The following is a 19,794-nucleotide window of genomic DNA, read 5'->3' as shown; positions in this document are numbered from 1 at the left end:
TACGACAGCCACCTGACCATAACCGCCACCACCAATGTCGTTGCCTGACCACCACCACCGTCGCTACTACCCTACCATCTCCATCTCAACCAATGCTACTACCGTCACAACCACCCCCCTTAACCGCCGCCGCCACCATTTTCGTCACCGGAGCTACCACCACCACCGTCGCCATTTCAGTTGTTTTTCTTTTTGTGTGAAAAAATATATTTTGGAATAGGAATATTTTTATTTCATTCCAACAATTTTTTTGGATACCAAACAATATAAAATTTTTATTCATTTCATTCATGTAGGTTAAACAAGACAAATGAATGATAATGATCCATTTCAGTCTCTTGTCATTCCATTTCTTCTCTCATTCAATTCCCTTTTCATTCCATTACTTTCAACCAAACATACCCTTAATTCCCCTATCATTCCTGCAAGCAAAACGTTACCTTAAACTTTCTTACCAAGGACTTTAACAACCTCGATCCCATGCGCCGAGATGTATCTGATAAAAAACAAGCGCTTGTTCTTGAGGAAATCAAAGCAGATTAAGAACGAAGGCGAAGAGCAAGAGGTGTTAGAGATAGAGAATAATTTTTTTTATTGAATTTGTAATAATTTTTATATTTTTAGGATGTTTAATTATTTTTATTATTTAAATTAGTTTTTAGTTATATTATTGTGTTATATTGAATAAAAGAAAACAATCATAATTCATTGAACACGCCGTTCACCCGAACCATAACAGGTTTAGGTGATTTTAGTTAGGGGTGGAAAATGTGATCTAGGAGTTAAATGAGTTGTATTAACATGTATATAATGGGTTATAATTGGTCAAACTAAAAAAAGAAAATGATTGAAATAGATCAAAACGGGTTGACATTTCACGAGATTTTTTTTAATGGAACGAGAAAAGCGGAAAAAACTTTTTTTTATTTTTACTTTTTTAGTTTTTGATTTATATTTCAAGTTATCATTTTTTTAATAATTTTTTTTGAATTTTTTAATGAAGAGTTTCTGAAATCTCAACCCATTTTGACCCATTTCAAAAACCCCTTATTAAAAGATTCAAAAAAATTAAAAAATTATAACTTGAAATATAAATAAAAAACTAAAAAGTAAAAATACTAAAAAGTTTTTTCCGTTTTTCTCGTTCCTTAAAAAAAATCATTCAAGAAATGTCAACCCGTTTTGATCCGTTTCAATCATATTCATTTTTAGTTTGATTAGTTTGACCAATTCTGATCCATTATATACGTTTTAATACAACACATTCAACTAAATATGTCACATTTGTCATCCCTAGTTTCATTACGTGTCGAGTGAGCACTATACACAATATTATTGAATATTTGAATGAATTTAGAGTCCGAATTTAACAACAATATACAATATACAGTGTAATAGCATAACCCGATTAACCTAAAACCGATCGACAACCACATTAGACTACATAAAGACACGTGTGAGACAGACTTCACCATGATCCTACACGTTACTTATCACAATATGAATTTGCTCTTCTAATAAAAATATTAGAAAGACCCGCTAAATGAGTCCTGATCCTCTCTCGTTTTCCTTTAGCAATTTGACTCATAATATTATTCTTCTTCTCCATGTTTAAGCTGGCAACTGCTGCAAGTGTTTGTTGGCGTATAATACTGTGCAACTGCAACAGATCATTCAACTCTTGTTGTGTTTGGCCAAAGTCAAATCTCTTAACCAAATGTACCCTTGTTTCCTTAGACCGCCCCCGGATATCTGGCATCATCCCCCACAGGCTTCTCCAATTCTAACACCCAACTGAAAGAAGTATTATTATTATTATTATTCATTCCTCTTTTCTTTTAAACATTAATTTCCTATTTTACACTTGGGTTTTCATTTCACACACTATACTATTTTCATTTTGAAATTGTTGTTCAAGTTAAAGAAACCTTGTATATTCCAGACAGGGATAATAAATAATAATTTTGTTTTCAAATCTCACGGCCGTTGATGGTTTTTATTAATTACTATATCTATTCAAACTTATCTTATTTTGAGGTCACTACTGTTTAAACATCAAATGTGGGATTAGGTTTGACACTATCCAATACTAAGTGTGTGTATATATATATATATATATATATAAAAGTAAAAAATAATAAGAAGTCATTTATGGAAAGAGAGGGGTTCTATTTTAATTCTTTAAATTGAAAGAAATTAGAATTCTCAATTCTCGATGACGACGTCATGAACAAAACACAGGTGTGTAGGCTTGCAAACGAACACAAACAAGGGTATACTCGACGAACAATAATAATCCAACAAATATTTGGTGTTCATGTTCATTTGTTTAAAGTCCGTGTTCGGTTATTTAAAATCTAAACATACTCGCCAACATAATTTAACAAAGATAAACAAACATAATTGAACATATATGAACCTAATTAAATAATGAACACAAACTAACATAAATGGCACATAAACGAACATATACGAAAGTTCACGAAAATAAATGAATGAAAGAAACATGTGTTCATGTTCGTAATTATTTTATTCAGAGTAATTACGAAATCGTCACTGTACGTGTCTTTCTCTTTACTTCATACCATTCGTGCGCTAAAAGTGATTTATCAATTTAACATTATTATATTAAATAATATGTATTTAGATTATTTTATTTTATTTTGAGGTGCTTAAAGATCAAAATGTGTATTAAAACAGATGATGATCATCAAACAACAGAAATCGACGGGAAGTCGATAGCAAACGACATTAAAGCTACATTAGCCACCGAAGTTAATAACATGAAAAACTCTATCAGAAAGACACCTGGGTTAGCCATAATATTAATAGAAAAACGAAAGGATTACCATTCGTTTATTCGCATAAAGAAAAAAGCTTGTGAAGACGTCGGGATCACCTCATTAGTAATAGAGCTTCCCGAAGAATCGACAGAATCTGAAGTTATTGATGCTGTTTCAATGTTGAATCACAAGGAATCAATACATGGCATTCTTGTGCAACTTCCATTACCAAGTGTAATACATGGCAATCTGAAGTTATTTAATGTTTTTCTGAAGTTTGACTTACTGTAAATGGTTTATTTTTCAGCATTTGAGTGAGCGGAATATCATTAATGCTGTGAATGTTGAAAAAGATGTGGACGGGTTTCATCCGGTGAATATAGGGATTCTTGCAAGGAACCACTGTTTGTTCCGTGTGCAGCGAGTGGGTGTATCGAGGTGCTTAATCGATATGGCGTGGAAGTTATAGGTAAGAAGGCGGTGGTAATTGGGAATAGTATAATTACGGGACTGCCCACTTCGTTGCTATTGCAGGTAATAGTTAATTTAAAGTTTTATCAATATTCGGATGACGTAGGGGTGAGTGGGTCGGTTCCGTTCGGTTATGAGCTAAAACTGAATCTATAACCAATAATTCGGTTTTTGAATTTTCACAACCTATTGGTTGTGGTTATAAATGGTTATGTTGAGGCTTTAGACAGTAGTATATTTAAGCTATTGTGAATTAATAAATTTAGTTATCTCACTGTATGTCAGGTTAAATAAAAAATAGCACTCCTAATAATTTAACTAATATGTTATTTATAAAAAATATAACGAAAGTTTCTGAATATAACTAAACTATTTATAAAGGGTACAAGCGTTGATTGTTTTAACTTTTAACGTAAGTTTGGTTATTTATACGCATATAATCATACTGAACCATAAAAAGCGGTTATAAAAAAAATCATAACTGAATTATTGGTTTGCCAACTGGTTTGGTTAGTTTGTTTATTTTTATACATATAATCATAATTAAACCATAAAAATCGGTTATTAAAGAAATCATAACCGAACTATTGGTTTATCAACAGGTTCGGTTAATTCAGTTATTTATATTCGGAAGCAGCCTTTATATTCCTAAAGGGTAGAGGTAAGGTTGTCTGCATCTTATCCTCCTCAGACCCTACCATAGGTTTGCTATTGGTGAGATATATTGAGTACGATGATGATGATGATATATTAGACAGTCTTGTTCTTAATTTGTGTTTGTACATGCAGAGGCATCATGCAACAGTGAGTGTAGTACACTCATTCACAAAGAATCCAGAGGCAATAACACGCGAAGCTGATATTCTAGTTTCCGATGTAGGAGTTCCAAATCTGGTTCAAGGTCATTGGTTAAAACCCGGGGTGGTGGTAATCGACATGGGGTCCGCTTTGGCCACGGTACATTTTCGTTTCTTTAATTTTATTTCTTGGATTATTTTGAAATATTCTCAACTTTTAACCATAATAACTCAGGACAGCAAAGGTGGTTCCCGAGTGACTGGAGATGTTTGTTATGAAGAGGCGATACATAAAGCATCGTTAATTACTCCTGTCCCAGGTGGTGCGGGACCCGTTACTATCTCGATGCTTCTTCATAATACAGTTGAAGCTGCTAAGCGCGCGTATCAATGGAATGAAAAATCATGATAGTTATGAGACTAGATAAGGAATTATCCTAAGGGGTCACATTGTTTTGATTCTTGCAGAAATCAAACTCAGGATGCTGTCCTTAAAATGTAAATACTTTTGTTTGTATTTTAGTATTTATAGGTACAAATGTGTGCAACTATATATTATGTGGCTTGTTTGTGATTTAACCATGTTTTTTTCTTTACACGAAATTAAACAATTGATTTCTACGATCAATTATTAGATTCACAGGATTGTAAAAGCCAAGTTGAGCCAGCTTCGGCTCGGGTTTAAAATTTGACTTGACTTAGTGTCAAAAGAGCGAGCCAACAAACGAGTTTATCTTGGTTTGGTTTAGCCGAACACGATTTGGTTTGATTGGTCGAGCAAGCTTTTTACAAGTGCTTCTAACCAATCACGGTTTTTTAACAGCCCTAGTTGGATTATTGCATGTTACACATAACAATTGGTTATGTGTAATATACTGCCAATTATGTTGTCCAAAAACATACTTTGCCATCCAGAATATACATTATTACTCCAGTTTAAGCAAATATAACACAAACTTTTACCGGTCCAGAATAAATTTTGCAAACTATATTTAGAGCAATTACATAATAGCCAATATTCCAACTTAAGTTTAATAGGCTAATGATGTAGCTATGTTTCATCACAAACATATGCCTACTTATACACACTGCAGACTACAACAATGCTCTTTCTAACTAACTACCATGGCTGCCCTTTCTTCCCAAGCCGCCTGGCCAATTCCCAGTCCTTTTTCACTGTAAAAATTGCAAATAATAAAGACAGGTTGAATTAATGCATAATTAGTCCAGGAGTGCTTAATTGTGTCGGGTTGGTGGCTTGAATTGTTTAACACAAACACATGTATTTTTATTCGTGTCAAAAACACCAACTCTAACCCGCATACAAACCGTTTAACCTTTTTATTAAAACGTGTCAAACAGCTTGGCGGGTGATAACAAAGTTGTAAACGTGTTAATCGAGATGGTAAGTTGTAAATGGGGTTCAACGGATCATAAACGGGTCAGTGGGTTAAATAGGTTGATCATTTTACTAACCAGGTTAAAAAGGTCAGCCTGAACACGAACTGTTTGTTAAACGAGTTAAATATGGCAACCAAAAACCTGATTATATTTGGGCCCGGTCGGAAATTGCCATTTTGGAAGATTCTCAACATGATCCTGATTTAGGTAATCTTTTCTATTTGACCCGTTTGAGATACAACATGACCTAAATTGGTTCATAGTAAACGGGTCGAGATTCTCACATTTAAAGAGCATGAACAATAAGAGTTTTGTAATAACTTACTGAGGGTAACGCGCTTAGCATGAATCGCACATAGCATTGAATCTTCAAACAACTGAATTAGATAGTCTTCTGCTGCCTGAAAAAAGTTGAGATTACTTTGTTATAAATTTAAAAATAATTCAATCTAAGTATGAAATTTAAAAGATCATAGCATATTAATTGGCTTACCTCTTGAAGGGCTTGTAGAGCTTCAGCTTGCCAGCGAGTGACGTCGGGAGCCATGTAGTTGCTTATCTCCCTTACCTGCAAGATATTAATATAAAGCAAATGGTTCACTCATGTCGGGTTCGCGAGTTGATATGTTTCGAGTTGGTGGGTTGAATTGATGAAACGAACACGACTCATATATTTATTCTTATTAGGGACATTAAACCTAACCGGACACAGTTAAAAAACCTGTGTAACCCCTTTATCTAACCGAGTCAAATACTTTGACAGGTTGGTGGTTGTAATTAAGTGGTATACGCGTTAAATGCGTCTTCATCTAATCTCAAGTAGTCAAATTCATGTGTAAGTGAGTAACATAGAATTGATCACATCATGAAGTTACTAAATTAGACAGTTCAAAGGTAAAGAGAAAGACTTGCCAAAAACTCATTTATTTATCAATTATCATATGTTTTATTATTATTATTATTATTATTATTATTTTGCAAAAGATATGGTATTTGAAATAAGAAGTATATATAACAATCCGAGTTAAAAAGCCACAATACAGTTAATCAAATATTAGAGAAAACACTCCACAATAAGTATTCATCACAACTTATTTAATACAATATGAACAGGTAGGTTTCTGTGTTAGTATCTAAAGTTCAATGACAATTTGGAAATATGACACTTTATTTGATTATTAAGTGCTGCATTCGGATCACAAAATCCTGATATTTTTATGATTTATATTCATTTTCAAGATGTTTATACAACTATATTCAAATTTAATTCATATATAGTTTTAACATGAGTAAACTAAAGTTTTCAAAAATTAGGTCTGTAAACGAACCGAGCAAACATGAACAAGGGCATGCTTGTATTTGTTCATTTTAACTTTAAACAAACACGAACACTTAAATAAACAAATATTTGTACTCATGTTCTTCGTTTAAAAGACGAACATGTTTGTGTTGGTTTATGTTTATTTTCTAAAATCTAAACGAACAGTTCACGAACTTAAATTTACATAAACGACATATATAAACAAACTTAAGCAAACACAAACAAGCACAAACTAACATAAATAAATGAACATAGACTTCGTTCACGAATGAAACACGAGTTCAAGTTCGCTCATTTAATTAAATGAACACAAATTTTATTTTCATGTTCGTTAGATTAAATAACAAACATAAACAAACTTCCTACGTTTACACATGTTTGGTTTGTAGATCAATAACCACCATTAAGGTACAAAACATTCCCACAAAAAAAAAAGAAAAAAAACTCACAGTTCGAATAAAGGGAGCAGCGGGGATGAGAAGCTCAGTCCCCTTTTGCAAACGCCTAATCTCACGAAGGGCCTTAGTCCCGGGCTTAAACCTATGAGGCTTCCTACTTTCCCCTCTTCCAGAACCTAAATCCCAATATCACACATTATTTATTCACACACAGTTTTCACAAACACAATTAAACCGTAGACACTCACTCGATGGACCCTTCGCTGTTGAAGTGGAACCTCGACCTGCAAATTAGGGGTTTTGAATCAAAATTTCAATCGAAGAGAAAGAGAGGGGGATATTTAATAATTGTTTACCGTCTGATCGAGTGCTGCTGCGTTTAGCGGGGTGTTTGGTTCTAGCCATTGTTGAATCTTGATAACTAACGGTCGACTGCAATTTCGAATCTATAAGACAGCGGTTACTTTTGGGTGATAACAACGGTCGAATTCTCTTCTACCAGGTTGATGATAATTTATTGTTTTTTCGGGTCGAGGTTAATTTGGATCCGGGGTTTACTGTTATATTTTAAGTGTTGAATAACATAAAAATAATATTTTATAAAGAGATTACGCCCTGCTTGCGGTGCGCGCATATAATGTATATATGTGTGAACCTACGGGTGGGCAAAAGTGAAATTGCACTAATTTTGACGTTATTTAACTAATCTCGTGAAAATAACGTTAAAAGTGGCGGAAAGTTAATCAGGCATCATGTGGTGGCATTGAAAGCCGAAAGACAATGGTACATGCACCGATCAGCCAGTGTCCCGATGATTGAGTGCTATGTGCCTTATATCCAAGGCTTGACGCAAAATTACTATCGAGCCGGGGGTCTCACCGGAAGCAGCCTCTCTATCCCTATGGGGTAGAGATAAGGCTGTCTACATCTTACCCTCCTCAGACCCTACCATAGCTTTGCTATTGACGGGATATACTGAGTACAATGATGATGATTTTATAAAGAGATGTTAACATTTTATAATTTAGAAAAATTAAATAATTGTTTTAGGGGTGTTTGGAATTCTTTATTTTGACCTTTTTTATAACTTAAAAGGAGAAGTCATAAGTTACAAGTGTGTAACTTATCAACATTCCACTCACATAATAAGAAAACCCAAATATTTTTTTAACATATCATATGTTATAGGTTATAAGGAGGTAAAATTAAAGAATCCCAAACACCCCTTTAATTTGATACAAATCTGTTTTTTGGGCAACTTTAAGTCAAGTTTTGAGAAACTAGTGTCCCGATGAGTAAACTATAACAACACACAAAACACGACCACACACAAGTATTCTCAGTGTTCACGAGCGAACCTGATGGGTAAGTAGTAATAGGGATGAGCAAATTCGATACATGCACCAAGAATTTGTGATTTTTGGGATCTGTATTTTATTTACAGGTACTGGTACGGTACCGAGCTCATCCCTAAATAGTAATGCTATTACATGATGGCTCAACTTTCCTAGTTATTTGATTATTGAGGTTTGACTCGAAACCTACTGTAGATAGAACTCGCAACAATAGAGTAAAACTGTCTTTCCTTTATTGGAGAATATTATAGAATATATTATTAGAGTTTTAATATTATAGTGTTATCATATTAAAAATTATATTTGATTATGTTTCCTTATATCTATCTCATTGTAATCATATATATAGTTAATCAATAATATTTTACACCTTACGGGGTTTTTATTATTCTATATGGTATAAGAGTCTTAGGGTTCTGCCATATTTTTCTCTCTTCCTCTCGTTCTCATCCTACCCCCGAGACGTTTATACACACAACATATAGTTGACTATGGTCTACGCGCCACGACTTCCTCAAGTGCCACCCAATTCAGTTTTTCAGTTTCGGGAGTAATACATAATCACATTTTAAACATGGAGAACCACTTTTGATTTTGAATTATTTGATCTTTATTATCTCTTTTTTTCCTTTCGATATATTTGTTTTCACCTTCTCGACGGTTCTTCACTTCTTATATTTTCTTTTTATTTAGTTTTTGTATTTTGGTTTTTTTCTCTCGTTAAAGATAAAAATTTTTTAGTTTTTATTATTGTTATTATTATTAACTATTATATCGCCATTGTGTCATCAAGTCGTTGCTTCGACCAATTCAGTTTTAGCTATTGTAGTTACAGTCAAAGCTCCTATCATTATGTCTAGCCATCGTCTGGCCACGGTCAAGTCGCCACTGATCTTATTACGTCCTAAAACCGATCGAGGTACTGCTCTACGTGACAGTCGAGTCTCTATCTTCACAAGCTTTGCGCTCCAGTATGAGCGTTCGATTTGCTACCGCTGTTACTGCTGTGGAATATTGGAGAATGTTATACAATATATTATTAGAGTTTTAGTATTATGGTGTTACCATAATTAGAAGATTGTATTTGATTATGTTTCCTTGTATTTATCCCATTGTAATCATATATATAGTTAATCAATAATACCTTACACCTTACGGGGTTTTCATTGTTTTACACCCCTATGCATGTGCCAAGGCTTAAATCGACAATCTCTCCTAGGACAAGCAACTAGTCTACCACTAAGTAAGAAGGCATGTGCTTAATTTAGTGTTATGTAATGATTCTCATCTGATTGCATTATAAACAGATCTCATAACTATATTACTGCTTTACTATTCTAATAAAAATATCTGTAATTAAAATTTATACAAACGATGAATGTGAAAAAAAAATATATAAGTTACATTTCTTTTATTTTTATTTTTTTAGAACGCGGTAGAAGTATACTTAGTACTTGATATTTCAAATCAGCTTTTTAGGTAACTTTATGTCAAGTTATAGGTAATGGGCATTCCAACGAGTAGACTATAACCACACACGACCACAAAGAAGTACTCTCGGTGCCCACAAACCTAATAGGTAAGTAGTAATGTTATTACTTGACGTATGGCTGGCACAATGTTTTTTAAGACCTAAAGCAAGATTAAAAATTTAGGGGACTTTTAACCTAACACTAAATCAAGCATATAAATCTAAGCTACAGTCCATAAAACCTAAATAGACAAAGTTAAATGTTTAAACCAAAAGATGAACGGAACCACATACGGATTATAATATTATCATATGACCAAACTTTAAATAAATAATAATAAAGTATCAAATCATATAATGTATATTAACTTCAAAGATAATTTGAAAATGTGAAATAACTGTTATGTTAGTGATGACGTGGGTACCCTTACCCATCCATAAGCTTAACAATAGAGAAGCAGCTCACAAGCTAGGAAGCTTAGGAATAAAGAAGCAGCACGCATAAACTGCCAGATGGAGAAGCTTGATACTTACTCAGCAAGATTCCTAAGTTGACTAAAAATCTCATGCTACAGTAATGTTACAAAAAGTCACAACCGACCAAAAGCTGACCACTGCCATAAAGTAAAAGCAACTACAAGACAAAATAAGGGCGAGCGCAGGTTACACGGAAATGACATCTGCTTGGTCTGTATGAGCTGAAAGGAGAGCTGACATTTTCTACTTAAGCAGCTTCAGCTTCCCTGGAGAAGCTTCTAAACTACCTATAAATAAACACTTCACCAAATGTATCATTCATTCTCATTCATCTATTCTCTCCAAACTCACTCTTCATACTCATACAATTTCTTTGTATCATATCACTGATTCTCACACCAGAGGTTGATCGTAGGAGGCCCCCTCCTAAGGTGAGACTAACCGGTCGTGTTTTCTTTGATTCTTAGCAGGCTAAGAAGCTTCGATAGGATCATACTCTTGAACCGCCACACTCTCATTGTTTTCTATACTTGTAGCAACAAGTTGCGCCCACCGTGGGGCTAGCGCTACTTAGAACAACAATTCCAGTAGCTTTAGCTCCATTGTTCCCAAGTATTATCTTTTTATGGCTTAAAAGAGTAATCCTAATCAAGGCATTCCTACGAACGATGATTGGTCGGAAAACGACTCCTCGCCGGAGGAAAACGTTGGCCGTAGTTCACCGGAAATAAGCAGGCCTTTGGTCATGTCACCACAATCATTTGAGTTCCAAACACCACCCTCGTCTAGTGGAACATTCTCCCCAAGGTGTGATTCATTCTTCTGGTGGAAAGAATAGACATGACACCGGATGGTGTTAAATGGAATTTCCTTCAGCTCAGGGATAAGGATAATGCTAGATTATAATGAAGAACGTGAGGTCACACTTTCTCCCACGCCCCGTCCGTTAAACGCTCAAGGACCTTGCAGCTCGCAGTTAGGGAAGTAAGAGAACATAAGCTCTCCTCGGGGAATGGTAAGCCTCACAGCTTCACCCATAACCCCCAACGGAACGGGATAATTCATCGTGGAGGAGCTTTTCCATAGCTCACCAACCATGGTACCTCCTCCAACAAGTACTTCGCTAGCATAAGTTTTAATGTCATTACCCCTGGAAGGAAGTATGATAACAACACCTATGGTAGAAGCTACATGCTCCATGCCTCATGCTTACTTACAACCAGGTCTCATGCTGCCCGATATGACGTACCCTCAAATGGCCGCCTTGATGATGTCTCAATATGGTCAAACATGGCCAGGAAGCTTACATTGGTAAGCTTCTCAAGGCTTCCCAGCCATGAGCCATACCGTGGTAACCCAAGCTCTAAGTATCATACAGGTGACTTGACACACGTGGAACCTTACCAACCTTACAAGCCGTCAACCTTATCATGCTTCTCGGAACAGATAGCCAACTTTGTGTTCCAAACAAAAATCAAGATGCCGGCTAATGTGAAAAACTATGATGGAACGGAAGATCCCGAGGACCACCTTCAGATATTCACGGGAGCAGCTACCGAGGAAAGATGGAACAACGCGGAATGTTGTCACATGTTCATGCAAACTTTGGTAGGACCTGTCATACTTTGGTTTAACACCCTTCCATCAAGAAGCGTAGCTTACTTTGATGACTTGTATCAAAGCTTCTTTACCAACTTCACTCAATAGAGAAGGTTCACCAAAGACGCAACTGTCCTACACCAAATTAGGCAGAAAGAACATGAAGACCAAGGATAGATACAAGAAAGAATGCTTGAATTATAGCGGTGCTTCAGAGAATATGCGTTTGCCCGGCTACATGAACGCCATTAAGGACAAAACATTGGTAAGAAGGTTCCATGAAAACATTCCCCAAACCATGAAAGAAGCGTACGAAAGAACATAGGCTTACCTTCGAGGGGAAGAAGCCTGGGACAACCAAGAAACAAGGAAACATTACCACATAAACTGGAGAAGCTACCCCTCAGAGGAGAAGAAGCCCCGTTTCCAGTCTGTTGTTGAGAAGCACCCCCAGAAGTACCACGAGCATAGAAGGTCTAATGACAGAAGCAGTTCTTCACGACATAAAAAACCACAAGAGAAAGATAAGATGATCTTCTCCGTGTTAACTAAAACTCCATGTAACATTATGAAAGTTTTGGGTCAATAGTACCACGTTCAAAAGATAAAAGACCAAAAGAGACAAGTTCCAAAAGTCCAAGGACTAAAAAGTAAAATTATGTTTTCCTGACCCATCGCGATACGTGATGGATCAGAAGACAAGCCCATCGCGCATCGCGAAGGGCCTGTTTACAAAACCCAAGAAATGGGTATGTGGCGATATGCGACGGCCAAAGCACCAACGTCATCGCGTATCGCGATGACGTGGTTTAACAGGTGTGACACGTGTTGCCACGTGTCAACCGGTGGCATGACGTATCGCCACGTGTCACCATGTGGCACCGCGCCCGCCACGTGGTGCCACGTGGCAACCCTAGTTGTGGTTGGGCAGACCTACGTCGCGATACGCGACAGGTCAATCAAGGGGCCATCGCGTATCGCGATGGGTCCCCTGATTTGCCTATAAATAGCGGGCATGAGCCCTCATTCCATCTCATGCCAAATCCACAGCTCACTTCTCTCTCTATAATACACTCCCTCTCTCTAGAAATTCCTCGTAAAATGTGCCACGACGAACCTCAATTTTCGTGCCCAAACCCAACGTTCCTCGAAGTACGTGCCACTTACCGACGACATTATAATCAAATATCAAGCTTTCCAAGACGTCCCGACGACCGCCTCGATAAACGTGCCGATGTGTGGTGAAGTGTTGATGTATCTCGTTTTGCGTGCAAAGTGGTGTTGATCAAGGGAAGCACAAGAAAAGTGAAAGACGTCGAAGTGCTGCTTGATCGTCTAGGATTTCTATAATCCATCAAAGGTAGGCATAATGCCCAAATAAAATAATAATAAAATATTAAAGGCTTAAAACCCTAAGTCGAGGATATACTCGATAACTCGATAAATAATAAAAGAAAACATAACAAAGAATATAAAATAAAAGAGATATAGATGTAGAGTGATTCTTTGTTAAGTAATGTTATTTAAGTTTATTATTATTATTATTATTATTATTAAATAACAAAGAAAAGAAAAGTATACGTTCTTAAAGAAGAAGAAACGTAGTATTAAAGAAAAGAATAATAAGTTAAATTAAAGAGTTTTAACTTATCAAAGAAAGAAAGAAAATATACTTTTAAACTAAAGGTTTAAAGTAAAGAAAATATGTTTTGAACTAAGGGTTCATAAAGAAAATACAATCGAGGTAAATATTATAAAAAGAGACTAGAGGTCTTAAGCCGAATTAAAGATCCGACTAACAACAATTTATACTCGTACTATATGTTCGAGATAGCAAAGAAAGGGAAAGACCCGACTCGGTCAGTGTATTGAAGCTGATCATTTCAAGAAAAGGTAAATACGCCCCAAACTTTTAACATTTTTAATCGAGTCAAATAAATGAAAAGAATTATATGAGATTACGTATCTCTAAAACGTTATAAACAAAAGTAATCGCTAGCCCTCAGGCTGTCGTGTACGTTTGTGTGGATCCTTACATATGTGGTAAAAAGTCGGTGGGCACACCGCACCACACTTGTCCATGACCTCCGCCACAGCCGGACCTTAGTTACGTCCGAGTGAGACTGACCATATGTATACGTATGGTACTTAAGTAATGTCGAACGCTGCGATGTTTGCTGGGGTGTCTTGTGTGTGACTTGAGTTTATAATTTTGCTTTGTTTTAAAACTTGATTATTCCTAAGCCACGATGGGCCAGACCAAAGTTATGTCTCGAGGGTTAATCAAGTAAAAGAAAATATTTTTAGCATCAGCATATTACCAACATGTGTTGCTGACGTATTTTCTAAACATTTTGCAGGTAATCAAGATTGTGATCTTGGAATGCTCGAAGTGCTTAATATCCGATGGCTCAGATTATTTTGTTAAACTTTAAAATATACATGGTGGTTTGTAAGAACAAGAATATTTTGTAAACAAGTAATACTTTAAACGGGTATTTTATAATCTCGTCTTTTGACTTGTAAATAATATTATAATCCACATATATATAACTTCCGCTTTAAACACATAACTCTGATTTATTTACAAATATGGTACCAACATATGTGTCGTACACCTAGGCCGTGGTCTGGGGTGTGACAAGTGTTGATATCAGAGTTATCAATCTTAGCGAATTAGATATTAAATAATAATACCTAAACTTCGATCCAAGTGAAGAGAAAAAATTTATTAGTTGTTTTATTTATTAGGGATAAGATAGGTTGGTAACCTTTTCTATCCCTCCTCAATCTAAACCACCCATTGATGTCATTCAAGAAGATGATTGATGGATTCATGAGAGACGCAAGAAGAGCCAGAATTCCCGAACCTCTACCAAAAGACAATATGAGCGAGGATTATTACGAAGCCTTCTTCCATCAAGACCACACGATCGATCGAACCAAACCGATATACTTACCCGGCACTGAACAATGTCCAATCAACCTACCCGATGATCCTCCGATGCAAGGGAATGATTGTGACATTCGTCAATTTCGGGTCCTATTTGTATTCGTTTATCATGTAAACCGACCCGTTTTGTAAAACCGAACTCTTCGATATAATCAAAATGATGGACTTTATGTTACAATATTGTTTTATACTTGTCGGGTCTCAAAAACATCCTTTTCGGTCCTTAAAATGCCATTAAAATGCTTTAAAACAACTCAAGGGGCCAAAGCTGGCATTTTTGAAAAGTTTGAAAGCTCTGGCCTCCCACCCCATCGCGATACGCGATGGGTGAGGCCCTATGGCGTCGCGATGGCCTGCAGGTCAGCAGCTAGTTTGTTTGTTGTTTGTCCTTTACACCCTATTATCCAAATCCAATTTTTACACAATAATGCATAACCCTTTCAATCTTATCCTATATATACAAGACCCTCTTCTCCATTAATCTCTGCTCATACTTCATTTTCTCTCTCAAAATTTAATATTCTACAAGGTTATTTTCTTTGTTTTTGGAAGTTTGACTTACAAAAATCAAACTGATCAAGTCTTTCATTTTTAATTAACTTATTAAGTCTTATTAATACTTGAAGATTGTTATACAAAATATATATAATATACACCCCTTGTTACCTTTGGTGGTCACTTCCTCGGTCTCAGTCGGTGGAGTGCCGGGCCTCGTAAGGCATGGCTACATGGAGGACTTACGTAATCCTTGATATATATATATATATATATATAATTATATAACTTGTTTATACATATTAACCATGCTTAACTTTTGCTCATTTTAGTTTGTATATCATATTTATGAAGTTCCATGGTTATGGGTTTATAGAGACTAGTCTCGGTTTAACCGTAAATAGCTCTAAACCGTAAACCGAACTTTGTTTACTAGTTTTGTTAAATAATTGTTTAAACATGCTTTATGTTAGATTTAAGTTTCTGAAATCATTTTTTATGAGTTCCATGGTTATGGGTTTGTAGAATCTAACCTCGGTGTTGACCCGAAACAAGATCCGAACCGAAAACCGAACTTTCGTTTAAAGACTTTATTGTTCACTTTTTGGTTGAAAAACTTAAGTATCATCAGTTATAAATTATTATACAAGTTCTTTGACATTTGGGCATGTAGTATCCATTCTTGACCTTATTCCGAGATGAAAACCGAACCAAAACTAACTAAACCGATTTCACTCGCATAAGACACACAATTGTGTTTCTAGCTATCAAGACTTGTATATTTATTTAAAAATACTTTATAAAATGATTTTAATTATTTTCTTAAAAGTATTTGGAATGTTGAATCCAACTTGATCTTATAACAAGTTTGGACCGACAAAACCGAACACCCGCTTAACGGACGTTACTTGGTTAAGTCTTCTTAAATTTTATTGAGTTATCTCATAACATTAATTATTTTGGAAAGTTGACTTTGGGTTTGACCAATTATCAAGAACCGAACCAACAACCTGAACACTCGTTAAAACTCGTTTTAGTATCTATTATAAAGGGACTTGCATTCTTGCATTTTTACCTACCTTAGGATGTGTTTGGGATTCCTTATTTAAGTCCAAAAGGACTTTATATGAAAAGGAATTATAAACTTATGACTTTTTGAAAAGGAGTTTGTATAGAAGTGTTTGGATTAACTTATGTTAATAAGTTGTTTTTTAAGGAATGTTTGGGAATATTATACCCTTTAAGTTAATAAGTTAGAGAATCATAACTTTTCAAAACCCTCTTATTTTGCCTTGGCCATAAGTTAAAAACCATAAGTCCTTATGGTTTTCCAAACACCTTTTACACATTATTAACTTTTCCAAAAGTTTATAAGTTATAAGTTGGTGGAAATAAGGAATCCCAAACACCCCCTTATTACTTAACATAGGTTGAGTAAATATTAAGTGCTAGATACTTTAACCCGGTTTTGAGCAAACTTATATTTTTAAAATACTATTATCATAATTTCCTAAATATTTACATTTTAAACCTTATACTTTAATTGTTTGCATTTCTTATCATTTATTTTATTTAAAGACTTCCTAGACAACCTTTCTAATATAAGACTTCCTTTCATCTAGGCTTTGCTCATTAAACCTCATCCTTCCGGTTACTCGTCATTTTACCGATCAAGTTTGTTACTTGAACGTGAGTACTTTCATCCCCCGTTTTCCATCTTTCGTTTTGGGGGTGATATTGCATACTTATTCACCTAATTTTTTTAAACTTGAGTCTTAAACCACAAACTTTATTGTATACTTTCCTTAAATAAATGCTCGATTTGGTGTTATGTGTTTACATGATTAAATTTTAATTTGTTTACCGCTTTTGGTTGAGTGATTCATAAATTCAAGTATATTTGGCTTACCCTTATAGAAATGTGTCGTTAATGTATTCTTATTAACGATTTCATATAAATCCTAGACTATTTGGAATCCTCTTATAGCAAGGTGCCGTTAATGTATTCTTACTAACGATTTCATTATCTAAATTGTTGTTATTATTTATTGTTTTGTATACAAGTTGTGGAATTTCCTATTATATACCTTTTGTTCAAAACTATGAAATTGCTCACCAACCTTTGTGTTGACAAATTATATTTTATGCAATGTTACATGTTTGAATTTAGGTTGACTCGAGAACTTGAAGAAAACGTCATCAAGACTATTAGGATATTAGCAAAATGAACAATATATTATTTGCTATGATTTGAATTCGGTTATTGTATGAACAAGTTATGTGACTTTTATGATTTTATGAATTTATGTTGGATCCCGTATCAATAACAATCAACAGATTTTAGATCCGAATCTATACTATCAATACGTTTATAGATCTAGCTCATAATTAACCTTGATTTAATGTTATGTATGTGTAATAACGTTAATGTGAAGCTTGAGAGAGAGAGTAAAATACTTTAAAACTTTTCTGAATAATGTTATATCTCTCTAAAACTCTTTTTATTACAAGTGAACAGTTGTTCACTATATATAGAAGGCGACCTGGTTCGCTAACATCCCCTAGCGAACCAGCTTCCCCTTCGTCACATAACTTAACTTAACGAACCACCCCCTGATTCGTTAACATCCCCTAACGAATCAGGAGGGAATACATTATAATGTCTTAGTTCGCTAACATCCCTAGCGAACTAGACTTAACCTTAACGAACTAGTCTTAGTTCGCTAACATTCCTAGCGAACTAGACATAATCTTAACGAACTAGATAAATATAAACATTAAATATTACATTAATTATCAAATAAACATTAACGATAAATACAAAGACTCTAGACGTAAAACCGTCCACTAACAGACACCCCCTCGTCTTGAGCTCTTTGTCTCTAACTTATTTGAAGCGCTTGGACTGCCAGTCTCTGCAACTATGAATTCCATGTTCGTGACACACACGAACGACTCGTTGGAATTGCATAGCCAGGTCGTAATCTTCTTGGCGTTCAAACAAAATCTGCTTCCTGTATAGCACGTCGTTATCTGTCTCTGATAAATTAACCAACCACATCGGGTCGATTATCTTGATGAGCTCGGTCTGCAGTCCTCGACCACGAACAATAATGGCCTCGCCAGTACGATTGTCATAGTACCAACGGTTGAAAGACAGATAAATATCTTGAGGCAATGTCTTCACAGGAACCTTTTTCATTGTCTTTGGTGGCTTCACTTTCAAGACAAGTTTCTTCCAGCCGGTCCTTGGATCAATCTCATCAATGCGCTTACGTCTTGGGACCTGGGGCTTGAAGAATTTGAAGCCATGATTGACCTCGAACAGTAAGTGTTGATGAAACCACTCAGCCGTTCGGTGATTCCCACGATTGATAAATGGACGTCTCGCGAGGGTACGTACATCCCAACGCGGTAGAGTTAAAACATCCATTATCCTCTCGTAATACTGGACACCCTTTTCCCACTTGACTGTACATACTTTAAGGTCTGAATCATAGAGCCAGGAGACAATATCACCATGTACCTTAGAAATAGTCTTGAAGGTAGTCACCTGATTAGCCTCAATCCAAGCAGCAACAGTATCTTTTCTTTCTTGATCTACATACCGATAAGCACTTATAATCTTACCCACTTTCTGACGTTTGAACCATCTTTCAATGTCATCATCAGTCACTTCTTTGAGTGAAGGAACTGTTCACTGCACAACCTTTTCTAGTTCATCCTTAGTCTCTTTAATTACGTCTTCATGAAATACCGGAGCACCTAGATCAACGTTTGCGTGTTGATACAAGTCCGGGTACTCTTCAGCTGTCACATCCTCCATCTCAATCTCCTCGTTCTCATAAATAAAATCTGTATCCATAAATAACGGATCAACTTCCATTTCATCCTCATTGATCACTTCGACATCGGGCTCAGTCTCTAAAGCAGTCAACTGATCGTCATTCAGCCCAAGCAGAATCGAAATCTGCTCCCGTGTCAAAGATCTAACAATAAACTCACCGACCTCTATCTCATCTCTGTTCACCACACTTCTAACCACCCCCAATCCATCAATAAATATCACCGTGTTAGCCTCAATCATTTCTATTGGCTTGGCAGCTGTTGGATCTTGATAGGTAATTATCTGCTTGCTCGAATCATCAGTGCCACTAACACCAGCACCAGAGGATGAACCATGCGATTGTTTAGGCTCACCTCCTGCATCAGATTCGTCAGGATCATCATCGTCATTTTTGAGTTTCTTGAGGGCATCTTCTTTACAAGTTAA

General features: G+C 35.6%; 1 protein-coding gene and 1 pseudogene across 3 annotated transcripts; one reads left to right on the top strand and one right to left on the bottom strand.

Annotated features, from left to right (window-relative positions):
• Positions 1-2,604: 2,604 nt before the first annotated feature.
• LOC143542074 (bifunctional protein FolD 4, chloroplastic-like) lies at positions 2,605-4,599 on the top strand (annotated as a pseudogene). Its single transcript, XR_013136846.1, has 4 exons — positions 2,605-3,017; positions 3,091-3,317; positions 4,044-4,211; positions 4,287-4,599. The product of XR_013136846.1 is annotated as a bifunctional protein FolD 4, chloroplastic-like (transcript).
• A 566-nt stretch (positions 4,600-5,165) lies between these two features.
• LOC143542073 (histone H3-like centromeric protein CENH3) lies at positions 5,166-7,610 on the bottom strand. Of its 2 annotated transcripts, XM_077034744.1 has the most exons (6): positions 7,528-7,610; positions 7,420-7,455; positions 7,223-7,347; positions 5,946-6,020; positions 5,778-5,853; positions 5,166-5,227 (listed from the first exon to the last, which is right to left on the bottom strand). In XM_077034744.1, exons 1-6 carry the CDS (start codon positions 7,574-7,576, stop codon positions 5,172-5,174), a joined length of 417 nt encoding a protein of 138 aa, XP_076890859.1. In that variant the 5' UTR covers positions 7,577-7,610; the 3' UTR covers positions 5,166-5,171. The 2 variants fall into 2 exon arrangements, with proteins under 2 accessions (XP_076890859.1, XP_076890858.1); XM_077034743.1 differs by lacking the exon at positions 5,166-5,227 and having other exon boundaries at positions 5,686-5,853.
• Between the last annotated feature and the right edge of the window lie 12,184 nt (positions 7,611-19,794).

This window comes from Bidens hawaiensis, unplaced genomic scaffold, assembly GCF_021521415.1.
Source record: "Bidens hawaiensis isolate Kalapana, Puna unplaced genomic scaffold, B.hawaiensis_p1.1 tig00012747_1, whole genome shotgun sequence".
NCBI classification, from domain to species: domain Eukaryota; kingdom Viridiplantae; phylum Streptophyta; class Magnoliopsida; order Asterales; family Asteraceae; genus Bidens; species Bidens hawaiensis.
Note: the sequence above shows the minus strand (reverse complement) of the source record. Positions and strands in the feature narration are given on the sequence as shown.

Bases quoted from the DNA above. Each gene is read 5' to 3' on its own strand.
- LOC143542073 (XM_077034743.1), bottom strand. From the start codon at position 7,576: ATGGCTAGAACCAAACACCCCGCTAAACGCAGCAGCACTCGATCAGAC. The intron at 7,348-7,419 runs GTGAGTGTCTAC...ATTGGGATTTAG, and splicing joins AACAGCGAAGGGTCCATCGA to GTTCTGGAAGAGGGGAAAGT. The intron at 5,854-5,945 runs GTAAGCCAATTA...AACTTTTTTCAG, and splicing joins CTCTACAAGCCCTTCAAGAG to GCAGCAGAAGACTATCTAAT.